The 18156-nt window shown below is 39.0% G+C and overlaps 1 protein-coding gene across 5 annotated transcripts in view; it reads right to left on the bottom strand.

Moving 5' to 3' along the window:
- slc1a7a (solute carrier family 1 member 7a) overlaps positions 1-18156 on the bottom strand; it is an 88039-nt gene that overhangs the window by 14763 nt on the left and 55120 nt on the right. For all 5 annotated transcript variants that reach the window (XM_047367301.1, XM_047367303.1, XM_047367302.1 and 2 more), the window contains 7 exons: positions 16318-16360; positions 13341-13572; positions 13005-13104; positions 9608-9841; positions 8311-8505; positions 5079-5213; positions 3795-3894 (listed from right to left, as the gene is read on the bottom strand). In XM_047367301.1, coding sequence (XP_047223257.1) covers positions 3795-3894; positions 5079-5213; positions 8311-8505; positions 9608-9841; positions 13005-13104; positions 13341-13572; positions 16318-16360 — 1039 coding nt within the window. The remainder of the gene's footprint in view (positions 1-3794; positions 3895-5078; positions 5214-8310; positions 8506-9607; positions 9842-13004; positions 13105-13340; positions 13573-16317; positions 16361-18156) is intronic.

The raw sequence follows: 18156 nt of genomic DNA, 5'->3' as shown, positions 1-18156 counted from the left end.
ACTTTCCACAGCAGACTTATAGAAGATATGCTGCATCTTGCTGCAAACACCGAAAGACCTAAGCTTCCTCAAGAAGTACTGTCTACTCTGTCCCTTCTTGTAGACAGCTTCACAGTAGCATCTCCACTCCAGTCTGGTGTCCAGGTGAACACAGAGGTATTTATATTCCTCCACCACCTCCACCTTTTTCCCGTGATGGAAATGGTTTGACACATTTCTGTTTCTCTTAAAATCTACAATCATCTCCTTTGTTTTAGTCACGTTCGAGATGAGATGATTGTTTCTACACCATGCCACAAAGCGGTCCACCACCTTCCTGTACTCATCTTCTTGTCCATCTCTGATCCACCCCACAACGGCAGAATCATCAGAGTATTTCTGCAGATGACAGGAGTCTGTCTTATACTGGAAGTCCGAGGTGTACAGAGTGAAGCGAAGTGGTTCGAGTTCAGTCCCCTGTGGTGCTCCTGTGTTGCTGACTACCTGGTTAGATACACAACCCTTCAGTCTGACAAACTGTGGTCTGTTTGTCAGGTAGTCTTTGATCCAGGAGATTGTTGAGGCCTACACCTGAGTCTTCTGGAGTTTCTGACAAAGCAAATCAGGTTGGACTGTATTAAATGCACTGGAGAAATCAAAGAACATGATCCTCACAGTGCTGCTGGCTTTGTCCAGATTACAGTGGGTTTGTTGAAGCAGGTCTATGATGGCATCTTCAACTCCAACTCCACAGCGATAAGCAAACTGAAGGGGGTCCTGATGGTTTACTGTTTGCTTACGCAGTTGGGCCAACAGGAGTCTCTCTTGGACCTTCATGATGTGGGATGTCAGGGCAACAGGTCTTTATTCATTGAAGACTGATGGGTGAGTTTTCATTGGTACCGGAACAAGACAGGAGGTCTTCCACAACACTGGAACCTTCTTCTGGGCCAGGCTAAGATTGAAGAATCCCACAGAGCTGCAGAATCCCACATAGCTGCTTTGCACAGGCATTCAGGAATCTAGAACTGACACAATCTGGACCCGCAGCCTTATTTTGGTTTCAGTCTTTGCAGTTGTCAATTCACCTGACTTCTTGAGACACACAGGTGGAAGGGGGAGGCAAAGGGAGCATCAGCATCTTCTGATTTGGTTGAAGGCAAACATGTACAGTACAGACCAAACGTTTGGACACACCTTCTCATTCAAAGAGTTTTCTTTATTTTCATGACTATGAATATTGTAGCTTCACACTGAAGGCATCAAAACTATGAATTAACACGTGTGGAATTATATACTGAACAAAAAAGTGTCAAACAACTGAAAATATGTCTTATATTCTAGGTTCTTCAAAGTAGCCACCTTTTGCTTTGATTACTGCTCCACACACTCTTGGCATTCTGTTGATGAGCTTCAAGAGGTAGTCACCTGAAATGGTTTTCCAACAGTCTTGAAGGAGTTCCCAGAGATGCTTAGCACTTGTTGGCCATTTTGCCTTCACTCTGCGGTCCAGCTCACCCCAAACCATCTCGATTGGGTTCATGTCCGGTGACTGTGGAGGCCAGGTCATCTGGCGCAGCACCCCATCACTCTCCTTCTTGGTCAAATAGCCCTTACACAGCCTGGAGGTGTGTTTGGGGTCATTGTCCTGTTGAAAAATAAATGATGGTCCAACTAAACGCAAACCGGATGGAAAAGCATGCCGCTGCAAGATGTTGTGGTAGCCATGCTGGTTCAGTATGCCTTCAATTTGAATAAATCCCCAACAGTGTCACCAGCAAAGCACCCCCACACCATCACACCTCCTCCTCCATGCTTCACGGTGGGAACCAGGCATGTAGAGTCCATCCGTTCACCTCTTCTGCGCCGCACAAAGACACGGTGGTTGGAACCAAAGATTTCAAACTTGGACTCATCAGACCAAAGCACAGATTTCCACTGGTCTAATGTCCATTCCTTGTGTTCTTTAGCCCAAACAAGTCTCTTCTGCTTGTTACCTGTCCTCAGCAGTGGTTTCTTGCAGCTATTTTTCCATGAAGGCCTGATTCACACAGTCTCCTCTTAACAGTTGTTCTAGAGATGTGTCTGCTGCTAGAACTCTGTGTGGCATTGACCTGTTCTCTAATCTGAGCTGCTGTTAACCTGCGATTTCTGAGGCTGGTGACTCGGATGAACTTATCGTCCGCAGCAGAGGTGACTCTTGGTCTTCTGGGGCGGTCCTCATGTGAGCCAGTTTCTTTGTAGCGCTTGATGGTTTTTGCGACTGCACTTGAGGACACTTTCAAAGTTTTCCCAATTGTTCGGACTGACTGACAATCATTTCTTAAAGTAATGATGGCCACTCGTTTTTCTTTACTTAGCTGCATTTTTCTTGCCATAATACAAATTCTAACAGTCTATTCAATAGGACTATCAGCTGTGTACTGTATCCACCTCCTGCACAACACAACTGATGGTCCCAACCCCATTTATAAGGCTTGAAATCACACTTATTAAACCTGACAGGGCACACCTGTGAAGTGAAAACCATTTCAGGTGACTACCTCTTGAAGCTCATCAACAGAATGCCAAGAGTGTGTGGAGCAGTAATCAAAGCAAAAGATGGCTACTTTGAAGAACCTAGAATATAAGACATATTTTCAGCTGTTTGACACTTTTTTGTTCAGTATATAATTCCACATGTGTTAATTCATAGTTTTGATGCCTTCAGTGTGAAGCTACAATATTCATAGTCATGAAAATAAAGAAAACTCTTTGAATGAGGTGTGTCCAAACATTTGGTCTGTACTGTAGAAGCAGCAGGGCCCACGACGGAAGTGGAAGTAAACACTTTTGAAGTGTGACAGGAAGGCTGTGTGTCAAAGGGAGTGGGATGTCTGTTTGGCTGTGAGCAGGAGAGGAGGATGCTGAGCTTGTTTCTGAACTGAACCTATTAAAGAATGTGTTTAGTTCAATGACTCTGTCCAGACATCCATCGGTCTGATCATCCTTCTGCTTGAAGCCTGTGATTGTCTTCCTCTACCCTGACCACACATCTCTGATATTATTTATTTACCTATATTAATTGCTGTTACTCACCCCGCTAGAATGTTTTGGTATGTTCATTGATAAGCAAAATGTTTTTCTTTTTTTTTAGTTCACAGCCAACTGCTCACAGGTGAAGGCTGGTCAAGCTAAAAATCAGTCATTGTCTCTGTGCATCTCTATTAAGTACTATCAATAAGTGTAAATGTACAGTACACATCTACACCAAGATGACAGTTTGTACAAAGTAGTTTATGGTCATCATCCACAGGTAAGAGTGTTGCTTAACATTTAGTAAAACTATGTTCCAGTTTGAGTAAAAAACTAACTGTAAGCTCAGTAACAGGTTTTAAGAATCAGATTTTTTACTCATTTAGAAAATTTTATGGAACTAATGTTTTTCACATTAAAAATACCAAGAGACAAATTTCAGATTTTCCTGACTTTTCTACACTGACATAATTCATTGAAGAAAAACAGCCATTTTCTGGAACACACTTTCTTTTTCTGCTAATAGATGTGAAGTCTTCCACAGGGTTGTTCATGCAGAGCTACACAGATTCTTTTAGCCTTTTCTCAAGGCTGTATAGAGGCACTAACAGAAGAGCCAAAAGTAATTAAAGGGATGTTTCTCGCTCTTTATGGCCTCCCACTGCTTCTGCTCTTTCCATCAGCGAAACATACCTTCTGCATGACTGAACATTACTTTTTTCCATCCATGTACCACATTTCTCTCATCTTAGATAAAAAAAAAATAATAATGTGCATGGATTGTATCATCTGAGGCATACCTGCTCCGCCTCTTTGATGAAATCCTTCCTGCAGATATGAGCCATGATGCCTGTGGCCAGAGCGTCGCCCATCACATTGACCATTGTCCTGAATCGATCCCTGGATAACATAGTTAGAAACCATTGTTATAGCTAAGAAGGTATTGCTTATGAGTAATTGCAGCCATAATAGGAAAACATAAATGATTACACAATGCAGTATGTAAGATCTTATTAAGAAGCTGGTTGAAAATATACTAGGTGTTAATAAGTTGCAGTAATCATTCACATTCTCTCACAATGTGGTTGACGTTTGCTACAACGTTGCTCCGGTTTGTTGAACTTCATGACCATTCATTCATACAAAGTTCTTATATGGTTGATCTATGAAACTGTAATACTCTCCCGCTCTTTGATTAGGCCAAGGCAACACGTTGATTCACTTCATGTTCAGACATTCTATTACGATAGATGTGCTGCTTGTTAGCAGCTATTTTTCTACGGGATGACCCAATTTTGACCCAAACCTCTCAAACAGATTTGAAACCGGGTAAAAAGAAGTTAATGGTTGACTGTAAGATGCTATGATCCTGTGGCTGCGACAAAAGCCCAAAGCCCTCCTGCACCTCTATACTTACACCTGCCATGAGGTGTTTGTTTTTAATTATGTGATCCTAAAGGAAACTGTTAATTAAATCCAGTGATTTGCTCAGATGCAACTATATAGACCATGCTGCCATGTTTGTATAAGACACGGGTGTTTCCCCAACAGCACATACAAAGCAGCCATAATTGTTCCATAATTTCTGAAATTTGTAAAGATATACAAAGTGAATTCAAGCATGGATACCTCTTGAAAACATAGACTAATTCTGCAAATTATCTCAAGGTCAAAGAAACATCCAGATGTGATAGCAACACTGGTACAAGTTGTAGGATGTTTGGTAAAAGCAGCAGGAGGAAAAGAATGTATTTGACAAATGCTAAAAGCACAGCAGCATTGTGATTGCCATCACACAGGAGGTTTTCCATATTTGCCTCTATCAAGCCACGTTCGAATAATTGTGGAGGTTCTTAACTCTGTCGGCCGATCGCAATTCATTGTGAAGGTGGCCTAAAACCTTGTTGTAATTCGTTTTTACCAAGACTTGAGGTTCAAGAATATTTATGCTGTGACCTTATCAACTCATCAAGTTGGGTACATGGCCTACAGTAGCGTCTAAAAGTCAGAACTGTTTCTAACAGATTGCCTGAATCCTGACACCCATAATGCTTTTCTAAATTGAAAAGAAGAGCTTTACTTACAGGGCCCAATCAACAGCAATGATGAGGGTGATGTCATCGGTTGGTAAACCCACAGAGGTCAACACGATCACCATGGTAACAAGTCCAGCCTGTGGGATTCCAGCCGCACCGATGCTGGCGGCTGTGGCAGTGATGCTGATAAAGCAAAGAGAGCAACAGGTTGTAAAAAAAACAGTCATTATGAAAGGCGTGTGAGAGTTTGGTGCAAGTTTGTTGGTGAGAATAAGAAGTTGAATAGCAGGGGCAGCTCTGTCTAACACCTGAGATGTTCTTTTTATTGAAGGGTGCCTTTCCCTAATTTATTTTCTAGTGGGATAGTTTTTTCATTTAGATTTGTTTTCTATGACAGAAATACAGTTTAACATTAGTGCAAACCTAATGAAGTTCTAACTCATTCTGGCATTTCCCCCTGTTTTCTTCACCTTTAAATAGAGAATTACCATTCACTTCTGTGAGCATCACAAACCTTTGATCATCACAAAATGCCTCATGATTAAAGGTTCAATTTACAAATTGTGGGGGAGAAAACTCAGTATGTCTACTTTTCAATAATCTAATTATTAGATTTTTAACCTTTCAGTGAGAAGACAGAGGTTCTGAAGCCCTTTGAAGATTGCTCAGTACTACTTCAATAATCTGTTCTTTAATGATATTGTTAATAATTTAATAATAATCATTAAGTCATACAATGAATTAGAAATTTGTAGTGTGGATCGGGGCTTTGACTAGACCCTTCCAGGAGTTTTGAAAATGAATGTATGTTCTGAATTTATAACATCTTTTTTTTTCCAGTTGAAGCCCTGTATTTACATTCAGTGTATAAAAAGAGACATGACCATCGTTCCTTACAGTCTGACATTAAATCAGATCAAACTTTTCCTGTTTAAGGTTCAGTTAGGATTACCAAATGTATTTCAATTTGCTAAATGACAAATAAGAAGAGAGTTTTGTTTTTACTGAATTTTTTTTTACTTTCCAGGAATGTTGAAATGTACATAGAATTTCTTGGTATTTGGTAGAATTTTAAACTTTATGACTTGGTTCAAATATTTTGGGTATCCTCACAATGTTCTCACATTATTGTCTGGCATGTTGGCCCATTCTTCCACATAAAACAGGATTAATTATGTCAGGTTTGTAGTCTGGTTTGCTCGCAGACCCCTTTCTTGCCCTGATGTCCTTTCACATAGTAAGGATATCAGGGCCTTGTGGTAGCCATTTAAAACATTGACTTTGTGGTGCTTAAGCTACAACTAAGTTAGCTGTATGCTTAGGGTTAGTTAGGACAGTCCTTCAAGCATTAAGGTTTTTGTCCCTGATTTGTTAAGTGTAATCTGTTTTATGCTGTTTTTGGAATGGTTTGTGGTTTACCAGCACATGTTGGTACATGACTCATTCCATTGTGAATAATGAAACTCTTTTAGTCAATTCAGACAACATTTTTACAAGTCTAACTGGTTGTTTTTGTGGTTGAATCCCATATTTAGTAGAAAAACATGTTCATCTCTGGGACACAACAGTTATCTCCTTCCTTCCTGATGAACAGTATGATGGCTGGACATTTCCATGCATCTTCAGGCAATAAACCAGAGTTGTGGAGGTCCACAGTCATTTTCCTGATACCTTAACTGATTTCTTCTAATCTTCCTGCGATGTCACACAAGGAAGCAGTGAGTTTTATGTGTGACCTAAAATACCTCCACTGGTGTACCTCCAAATAACTACATTTTTTGAGTTAACATATGGGCTTTTACCAAATACTTTAAAGGCATAGTTCCTCTAAACCTCTGGCTTTGAAACACACAATAAAAAAATTCTCTCATTATTTTGGCATTTAGCAAACAGAATAATATTGGTAATCATGAAAACAGGATTACCAAAAACTGAAAATGTCTAGTCTGAGTTAATCTCATACAGTAAGAAAAAAACGGTCATGGATCTTTTTTTTTTCCAGATTACATAAACGTCTGGTTTTCAACTGCAGTTGCTGTTGTTGGTTGCAAAGCGGCTCTCTGCAAACTGAACTTGGGGTTGGGTTAGCATACAGATGGAGGAGCTTCATGGTCAGAAGCCAAATGGCACAGGGGCAGAGAGGAAAATGATTATAATTCTGTCGTGACATGTGAGATGAGTAATACAGGTCATGTGGGTTTTACTGGCGAGGGATTATATTATAAGGGACTGTGCACAGACTGCAGCACAAGAGGACAGGTTTGCTCTTAATGATATTACAGTCAAACATGTCACCAAATCAGGTGAGCATTAGGACGTTTTTCTTGACATGATGGCCTCTTTTACCTGTGGCCGATGGAGTATGAGTTGTTGATTTTCTGCGTTTGCACCAAGCTTTGAGTCTGATTCAGCTGAAATCAGATCAGACTAAGAGGCTCATATGAGCTATAATCTGTGTGAAATTTACATATACGAGAATCTAGTCGATCCCATAATAGTATTAATAATTCAGATTTTAATGTGTGACGTTAAAATGTTGCACTCAAAACAACCTCTTAATAAATTCTGATAAATTTTAAGAATGTTTAGATTTTTTTCAGATGTTATTTAAATTTCTCCTAGTCTCTCTTAGTCAGGAAATACTTTAGCACACATAACCTTATTCAACCTTAAGCAGTGAACAATTGTTCCGTTACCATTTAACAGGATAACCTTGAGCAAATATCTCCAGGCTTTTACCACGAATGAGAACAAAAAGTGTCCCCAGGCATTTCTGTTCAGGGACTTAGTACCCTACATCCATTAAGCCCCAGAGTTGTAGTTTAATGAAGCAATGCAACAGCCGGTGCAGCGGAAACATCCTAACCTTTAGTCTCTGTTGAAAGGAACACGCGGGATTCCACCTGGAGGTAAATATCAAGCACTTTTAAACTCCCTGTTCTCATTTACAAGCAGACGTTGAAGTAAAAGTACGAGCCTTTAAAGATCAAAGTCTTTAGAAAACGTTTTTAGATCCACAAAATCACGTAGCTTCATTAACATGCTGAATAAGAAATCCTGCATCCATTAACCTGAACTTGTGTAAAAGCCTACAGCAATTTCATTATGTTTTTCTGCCTATTTAAATTGAAAGAATTTGCTGCAACGAAACTTTCAAATATTTGTTAAAGAAGGGCAAAGGGATTCCACCCAACATTTTCAAACCTTACCTGCAAGCTAAAATTCTTCGCACAATATTTATTGAAAAGTCAGTCAGTTGTTTCATCAGCTTGCACTTTACCTGATGGTGATGATCTGCCCGAAGTCAAGCTCATAATTATTCACTTGGGCAATGAAGATGGCTGCCACCGCCTCGTAGAGAGCAGTGCCGTCCATGTTGATGGTGGCTCCCACCGGCAGCACGAAACGGATGATGCGCCTGTCGATGTGGTTGTTCTCTAGGAGGCACTTGAAGGTGATAGGCAGCGTGGCAGAGCTGCGGCATGAAAACAGAGAATGAAAAAGGTCACAAGTTTCCTAAACAATAGTTAGTGTGTTACTGTTAGTTTCTTTGGCCTGATAGCACGAATTTAGCATTTAAAACAGATTGTTTGATGTGTTTGATGCAGTCCTTTTTAAATATTGTACATTTAAATGTGATTACAAGGACCTGTATTTTAAAGTCTATATTAAACATAGGAGTAAGACTCCAACCTCCAGTCTCTGAGGAGCTAAACAGGAGAAATGGTGGATGTTGGCCAGCAACACAAAAAAAAAAATATGTGAGGGAAGAAGTTTAGAATGTGAAATCCTGTACAAATTAAACGGACGAGCTTGACGTGCTGAAAAAGATGCAACAGAACTTGACTGCTGGTTATTAATCAAACAGAGCAGCAGGTCTATACCGTTTTTTTCACTCCTGTTTAGTAACATATTTTTTTCTTGTGAACTCCCATTTTCTTCACACATTTAACTTGACTTGTTTTTGTATTTTTGTCAATAGTTTATCGGTTTTATGTTATTAACAGTATTATTCACCTTCTATATTCATTACCCTCCCCCAACTCAGATTCAATTCAATACTAAAACATCTACAGTTCCTTGCACAGCTGTTCATACTCCTTAAACCTTTTCACCTTTTGTTCCTTTACAACCTCAAACTTCAAGCTATTTTCCGCGAGAATAAAGTAAGATAAGAAGATAAGAAGTTAGATTGTCACATGAGATTTTATGTGACAATCTAACACAAAGTGGAAGGACGCACAAAGTTTTTAAAGATAAACCAAAAAGTGGGACGTATATTTGTATTCAGCACCTGCCCCGGAGAAAAATTTTCTGTAACTAAAATAAGTTTGATTGATGATTTTATTTATTTTTTTTTTTTCGATTTTTATTTTATTCTTGGCTAAAATAGCACAATAACATAAAAAAAGATATCCATAGATGTTCATTGTTTGGAGGACATATACAATATTAGGTAGATTTAAAAAGACAAAATCCTTCCAAAATTATAAATAAGTGCAAATCAAGCATATATATGACAAACATAAATCAAGTACAATATCTAGTCCTGCTAAAAAGCATATTTTCCTTATTACCTGGAGGAGGTGGCTAGGGAGATAAGCAGAGCCTGCAGAATGCCTCGGATGTACACTATGGGACTCTTCTTCGTGATGAAAAAGTACATGGCAGGGAGGATGAATAGGCCATGCAGCACTAAGCCCATTACCACGGTGATAGCGTAAAAGCCCAATTTCTTCCCCATGGCTGAAGGGTCATCCATTTCTAAGATCTTACCGGCAACGAGGAAGACAATACCAAAGGGAAAATACCTGTGGTTGAAGATGGGAAGAGACAAGGAAGGTGGGACACTTGTTAAGAACTTTGCATTTGAAAAGATTACTTTTCCAGAGCTGTATTTTTGTCTGCACATTGCCAGTAACTTGGAAAGATAAAGGAGAGCTGAAAACAACATGTTATCATGCTAAAAAAAACACAAACACATTAACCATGCTGAGTTAGCATTTAAGTACGCTAACATTTACCTAAATCTGTCAGAACAACCTGTGCTTTTTAAACAATTAAAGCCACTACTTGCAAACCTGCTACCGATTCAGACAGGTAGTTTTACTGGTAGTATCTGTGGCACTACTTGGGCAAAAAGGGCGCCATCTAGATAAGTAAAATGGAAAAGAGTACAGTATGTTTCCGCTGGCAACAAGATGTTTCACCTTTTACTTTCAGTTCCCCTCGTGTGATTATTGTTCAATGGCCAGATAACAATGACCAATTTCCTAAGGACTACACTGTCGAACAGTGGTTCAGGGAGCAGGAGACAATATTTTACTAAGACTAAACCTTAGTAAAAATCTTTAGGAAGCGCTGGTGCAGATTCATACAGTGGCTAAACTCTCCTATCATCAACATAAGATCACAGTGTAAAATATGGGCTTGGGTCTTTGCAAAAATAAATAATGCAACACTGCACAATGTAACCCAGCCCAGATGGAAAAGCTTTGAAATAAAATAATCTTTTACTGTGGTAGTTATATCTCTCACTGAAATCATTGGAGCAGTGGTAACCAAACTTTTTTGCCTCGAGGGCCAAAACAGCCAAGTTAGTACTCAGGGGCCATCATTTTCTTTTTCCATTTAAAAACACAACATAATTTTATTGTGAATTGCTTTTTTTTTAACTTGCTGAGCAATAAATTAAACATGCAATATTTTAATATAACAAAGTCGAACGGAATAAATTATTGTAGGTGTGTAAAAGGGTCCCAGTCGTTTGCCTTCATAAAAAAAAGGTGTACAGTTTCTTAACCTTTCAGGTCAGATGTTAACGGTTGTCTTGGTCGAGGAATGTTGCTAGTCAATTGCCAGGAACAAAAATGAGAATTTTCTTAATAAATCTGTGATGAATGGGTGAGCTCAAGTCTGTTTTTGAGTAAAACGTTTCTGGATATTTGTGGCCAAACTTACTACGATATGAATGAAAGCAAAAAATAGGCTAGTAAAAGAACAATACTTTGTGTTGTACCTAACAACCTAAGAAGGTGTACATTTGTCATTAAAAATCTCTTTCTAAAGATTTCAAAACATATCCGTGTGCTCCATTTGCTGGAGGGACAATTTCTTCCATTCTTGAACCATGGTCAGAGGCCACACAAAATTATTTACATGGCCGTACTTTAGAAGACTCTGACCTTTAATTTAAGAAAACGTACTCTTTGAGTAAAAATTCCCAGATTGAGAAATAATTCCCTGAAAATACAAAATCCCCAGTAATACCTGACAATACCTCTGAAAAACATGTGATTGAAGCATTTTCTAAATATACTGTATATGTTACTCATTTTAGGTTGATCAGATTCTTGGAAATGTAACCAAACAGTAATTCAGAACTTTCTATTTTCCGAGGCTATAAAATAAATATGATGCAACACCAACCTGGATGAGCAACCTCTGAATACAAATATAATTCATTCCAATAGGCAGTTTGTATCTTGAAAATTTCCCCAATGAAAACAACAGAAATTGAAATAATTGTTTTCAACACCCACAACCCTGCCAAAACATGTTTAGCATTACATATCACCAACATTTTAAGAATAATGGAGTAATTTATCCTATGTTGTAATATTGCAAGAAGTAATATAAAATTCATATTCTGATGTTTTCATTTCTAGAGGTTCCGTATATGTCTTGCCACCGAACACAAAGTGAGGGAATTAAAGCATTCTTGAAAGCCTGCTGTTAAAGAACTGCAGCAAAGAGTGGCGTCTTGGGGTCACCAAGTCTTGCCAACCGGTGATCTAAGGACATTTATTTTCTTTTTCTCACACATGAATATGCAGAGATTTAAAAATGTGCTTTGAATTCTACCTGGAACCATGTGCTTTGGTGAGATCAAACTAAAGGTACTTTCACTTGCTCTTTTTGGTTTGCTGGATACTCAGTTTGCTTTCCTTTTATAAGCTAAACACAGCACAGGTCACTTGCAAGCAACCCAAGACGCACGTCTTCAGTTTATCTGTTTAGTCCGCATCAGAGTCCCGGATTGGGTTTTATACCTGCTCAACTTAGATGGACTATCAGAGGAAATAACTCCGGTTTGTTAAAGTGGACAAAACTGCTCTGGCGTGTAAGCACCCTAAGACTTAGCTTTCCATCAACACTTCAGATGGATTTGGTGCAAAACAAAGATGAATTTGCAGAAATGCAACTCATGACCACTGTTAATTAGGGTGGAAGATCTGCAAAGATGTGCCCCTGTTTCTTCTCCAAAGGTCAGAGTAGCCTTTTCATGTGCATAGCATCATAAGCTCATTGAAATATCAGGAAATTTGAATAAAAATCTGTTGGATTCTACCAGTAAAGTGAAACTGGGTCATCATTAGGACTTTTAGCAGGATAATAATCTAAAACATATAATGAAATCAAGACAGAAATAGTTCACCAGACCCAGAACCAGCCTTCTTCTTCTCCAGAGGCCTATAGGAAACATGTGTGAACTGAAGAGGGGAGGGAATAGGAAGAATGAAGAATGCTGGATGGTCTAGAGAGACTGTGCAAAAATCCCGATCTCTGTATGATCCAACCTTCTGAAATGTTATAGGAGACCAAGAGTGATCCTACTTGCAACCAGAGGTTGTACAACGTATTGTCAGCAGGGGTACCAATATTTGTGCAAGTGATGATTTTGTTGAAAACAATTATTTCTTCCCGCCCATAGACTGCTGGAGATAGGCACCAGCTTCCCCATGACCCACTATGGAAGAAGCGATATAGAAAATGACTGACTGACAATTATTTCTTCACAAGGGAATTTTCCCTTGTGGAGGGAGGACAATCATTCTCCCGCAGTAAAGGGGGGTTTTATTTTTGATGCTGTAGAAAATTCAGAATTCCCAAAAATATTAGTGTGACTGTTGCATTGGGCTGACTATTGTTACTTTATGTGGAGTTTCTTTGTGGATGCGCTGTGATGCTTACCAAATGACGATGGCAACAATCTTCAAAACTGCCTCATTCAAACTCTGGCAAAAGTTGACCAAAGCACTTCCATTGGGTCCCATTCTTCCCAGCATTATTCCTGAAATCAGGGGTAAAAAGGGAACATAACTATGTTGCCTGTGGACAGGGATAAATATTATAATTGCCTAGGCACACCTAAAGGGATGCCTTCAAACTCTGAGAATTGCTCTCGTGGGAGAACCATATGTTTCCAACTGAATGACTCTGAGATGTGAGTATGCTAAGACCAGAATATGAACTGTTGCTTGGGTGCTGTGTATTTGGATGTTTGAAGGATGCGTGCAAAGCACTCACCCATAGTTGCAGAAAAAATAACAATCCCCAGCACGTTCATGCCTTCGCTGGTACCAGGCGATGTTTTCACAATGACGTCAGGAGGGGGCGTGAGATCCAAGGAGAAGTTCTGAATGTCTGTGCCGTTGTCGTCCTGGACGCCATAGATGTAGACCCGCCGTGTGGTGGTCTCATCCAGGAGCTGGGCCACTGTTGGTTTGGGAATCAGTTCTGCAACTCTCTGTGTTCGATACTTGAACCCAAAAATAGAGCAGAGGCCTCTACATCAGCCCCATGACCACAACAAACTCAGAGTGGAAACAGTAAAAGCATGGTAGGCAATATGTCCTCTTATCTCTGTAATGTTTCTAATTTATGGTAATCTACACAAAAACAATAACTGCCTGGTCAAATAGAAGTGTCTCTGTCTCAGCCGTAAATCTGGGATGTAGCCAGCTAAGTTTTTTTTTTTAACATCACCATTAACTTAAATCACATGGTTTATTACCTTATGGTTTTGAAGATAACTAGTTCTGACAAGATAATGTCTTTGTTTCTACATAACTAAACATTTAAATGATTTGCAATAAAAATAATCATGGGAAACAAGAATAGTTTCACAAATGAGCAAGATTTTTTAGATATAGGAGCAATAAAAACTGATCAACCAAACCTTGAGGTAGAAGTTGATTTTCTTTTCTGAATCTGCAGGATATGACAGACATAAGACCACGTCTCTGCAAACTGATGCTGTATTTTATTTGAACCTCTGACATAAAACCGGATTTGAGAACGACAAGTCAAAAACCAGATAGATTTGCTAATTGCTTTGTTCAGTGGCAAAGGCTAATTGCTGTGGGAAATACAAGCTGATAACAAAATACTGTGCTTTGCCAAAGTGTTCCTAGCACTTAAACGTTTTGCTACTTTGTGACCTCACAACCACAAATTTTGCTGTGTTTTACTGGGATTTTATGTGATAGACCGCCATCTAATAATATAAGGTTTTCAAAATATTTTAACAAACATGTATATGCAAGGTATGGTGTGTATTTGTATTCAGCTGCCCTGAGAAAATGCCTAGTTATACCCCGTTTTGTTGCAATTATTGCTGTAAGTCCTAACCCTAAAACCTACTGGTATTGCACATCTAGAGCCTGGAGGTTTTCCCTATTCTCCTTTGTAAAGTAACTCAGGCTCCTTCAGACGGGATGGAGAGCATTTGTGAATATAGATTCTGAACTTTTGCCAAAGAGTCTCAATAGGATTTATGATTGGGCTTTGACTGAGCCATTCTAACACTTGAAAAAGCTTTTATCTAAACCCTTCTACTGTAGTTCTGGCTGCATGTTTAGAGTTGCAGCCATGCAGGACCTCCCCTCTAACAGGTTTTATTCCAGTATTGCCCTGAATACCATCTTTCCATTAAGTCTGACCAGCTTCCCTGTCCCTGGTGACACAACAATTTACTGTGGGGATAGTGTGTTCAGGGTAATGTGTAGTATTGGTATTCCCCCACACATAGCATTGTGCATGTAGGCGAACAAGTAACATTTAGGTTTCATCCAACCAGAACACCTTCTACATTTGCTGTGTGTTAGTGCCACTCTCTAAAGCAGGAGTGCCAAAGTCCAGTCCTGGAGAGATATATCTTGCAACTTTTACATCCCTTCTCCAACAGACCCGAATCAAATGGCTGAATTCTCTTATCAGCGTGTCATTCAGCTCTGCAGAGGCCTGGTAACTAATCATTCCTTTGATTCAGGTGTGTTGGAGAAGGCATTTATTTAAATGTTGCAGGATAGTAGCTCTCCAGGACTGGACTGGGGCACCCCTGCTCTAAAGGCTTTATTTCTGGAGTGCAGTATTAATTGTCTTGTTGACATGTTCTCAGAGCAAGCTGTGGAGCTCTGCTGCTCTGCCAGAGTTACCATGGACCTGTTGGCTGCTTCTTTGATTAAGGTTCTCTTTGCTCGTCCTATCAGTTTAGGTGGATGGCCTTGTGTTGGGAGGTTTACAGTTGCACTATAGTCTCTCCATCTTCAGATGACTAAGGGAACAGTACTGTTAGATCTTTATAACTTGCATTTCACACAAAATCCCAATAAAATACATAGAAGTTTGTGATTGTAATGTGACAAATTGTGAAAAGGTCCAAGCAGCATGATTACGTTTGCAAGGCACTATACTTCTCTGTACTTTATAACAGTGGGACATTTTTAGACGAATATATGGTTCAGGATCATAGGGTGTACTTTAGTGAGAAACAAATCATCAAAAGTAGGTAACAATTTACCAGATTTTGAACTATGAGTTGACAGGGGATCTGCAACTTTCAAATTGGATTCTGGACTTCAGGAGGTGTTTCTACAGAATTAAGTACTTATTTATCTCTTCTGAAATGGAAGAGACCATGTTAAGCAACAGCCACCAGCAAAAAAAGAGTCTGTGATGGATGTATAACAACTCACAAGAAGGAAAACATAATAATCATGTTTCTCTGGCTGTTTGTTTGAAGTCCAAATCACAGCTGACTGGTGGGCTCTGTGTCTCAATCAGTCCCGACAAAGTTGTAGCATTTTACATTTCTCCTTGAAGGAATTCTCCATTTGACAAATAATGGCGGAAATATGTGATAGAAAGCTAATCTACTAGCTCATCTAAGAGGTCATACATGGCTAAAAAGCCTTAGTTGAGTTTATTTCAGGATAAAAAAAATAAGTCAAACTTGCCTTATTCTTTAAATGTTTAGACTTTAATGTAGCTTGTAAGGTATGACATGTTATCAGGGAGCTTTAGGGGTTGCATTTTTGTTTCATATTGTCAATTTAAGGCAGTTTCTCTTTTCTGGATATAAACTGCCTGCTCGCTTATTCCAGACATTGTAACATCTTATCTTCTGAAATTTGAACTAAGGTTATGCATATTCTCAATTCTAACATATTTTATTACCATGTCCTGTAGATATTTTCAGAGGCTCTTCAGAACTTTAGCTTACCTGTTGAAATGTTGCTTGAACCAAGTTGGCTGGAAACATGTTGCTGGGGAAAACATGGGAAAAATGAATCAGTGAGTGTCAGATGTCAAACAATTTAAATTCAATAATGCTGAATATGAATAACGATTCGATAATGTCACTAAGTATAGCCAGGGCCAAGGGGCGTAACAATGGCGACATGTATAGGAAAAAGCAGTAACTGAGTGAAGATGGGAAGGTTTATTAAAAAAAGCATCAAATGCACCAAAGGTCCAGAACAAAACCAGATGCCAAAGAGAGAATGTGAGAGTTTCTGCCACCAAACATTTCAAACCCCAAAGCGGAGAGCTATTTATTGCTGTCAGAGAAACACACATTCAGTTTACATCCACAGTTAAGCCCAAAATTATTCATAAAGTAACTGTGCAATTTTACCTCTATGTTTGTTCTCACTAGAGGCATTATTAACGTTTGAAAGTGGCCCATCCAGAGTCCAGACATGAGTCTTTTAGAGAAGACATTAATCTTTTAGGGATCTAGAAATTAGGGTGATGGCAAGGAGGCCTTCCAACCTCAAAAAATCAGAGCTACCCATGAAATATAAATCATGAAAATACCAGTGGAAACAGGCTAAAAGCTGCTCAGCAGTTGTAAGAAAGCTTTGGTTGCTGTGATGCCAATAAAGAGATTTCTAATGGTTATTAGGAAGGGTATAAATAATCAAATGTCAAAGTTTAAATAACACAGATAGCCTATTATTTTCATTTCTGACACTTTTCTTAACTGTTTTATCTTTTAAGAGATGCATGTCTCCTTTCCTATCACACACAAACCTTTTGGTGGGTTGAAATTGATTTCAAATCTAGTTGGGTAATAAACGTTTCAGTGGGCTACCTAAATGAGCTAATGAGTTAATACATTTTCAATGTTTTATTTACCTGTGAAGAGTTTTATTAAATTTAACTATCCAGAACCTCTCTTTAACAAACACCACATTGAACCCTAATTCAGAATGTTGCCAAACTCCCTAACAATTTGTTGCATGCCTTCATTTATCCGTAAATTTATGTGCTGAAACATTACTATCAACACCATTTAGATTTTGCAAAAAGACACCCACATCATGTCCAGAAAAGAGTTATTGGTAGGGTTAGACCTGTGGCTACCTCAGGCAGGGGTCCAAAAACATCATAATTGTTCCTCTGTAGGAACAATAATAGAAACAGAGAGTAAGCTGGTATTAAGGATGGATACCCATAGATATGGATATGCTATTTTGCACAACCGTAAACATCATCTCTATGTATATAGTGTATTTATTTAGTATAAAGTGATCTAATCCCTTTGTCACAGATTTTCACCGTTTAGAATAGCTCAGAAACTTAACTGTGGGTAAAAAAACACACGCTCTGTAGAGCGGCAGTCGTTCTGTTCTATACGTCCTGCAGAGTGGCGCAAAGGAAGTTGGCTGACATGCAATTGAAAACCCCTTGTAGCATGTCAGCCCAACGTTCTGTTGCCCAATTTGGAGGGTGTAGAGAGTTCAGTTGTAACCTGAAACTGGTGTTGGAGCAATGCCACACAAGTTGACACATAGGTTTCTGTAAACTGTGAAAAGCAGGAAGAAAGAAATTAGAAGAGTTTTTCTTTTTTTCCCCAAACATTTTCACAAAATAGACAAATTATCAGAAGGAACTTTATGTTAATGGCTTTTAGGCGATTTAGCCACATCTCTACCATGTCTCCTCAGATCAGTCCATATCAGGATTGTCTCTGTTACTGTTATTGTTACATACAATAACTGTTAATGTTATATTTCCTAGAGGAACAGCAATTTATTGTAATCAAGCAAAACCAGAG

The sequence above is a fragment of the Girardinichthys multiradiatus genome, chromosome 6 (genome assembly GCF_021462225.1).
Source record: "Girardinichthys multiradiatus isolate DD_20200921_A chromosome 6, DD_fGirMul_XY1, whole genome shotgun sequence".
NCBI lineage: Eukaryota > Metazoa > Chordata > Actinopteri > Cyprinodontiformes > Goodeidae > Girardinichthys > Girardinichthys multiradiatus.
The sequence above is the reverse complement of the archived record's forward strand: the minus strand, read 5'-3'. Positions and strand labels throughout refer to the sequence as shown.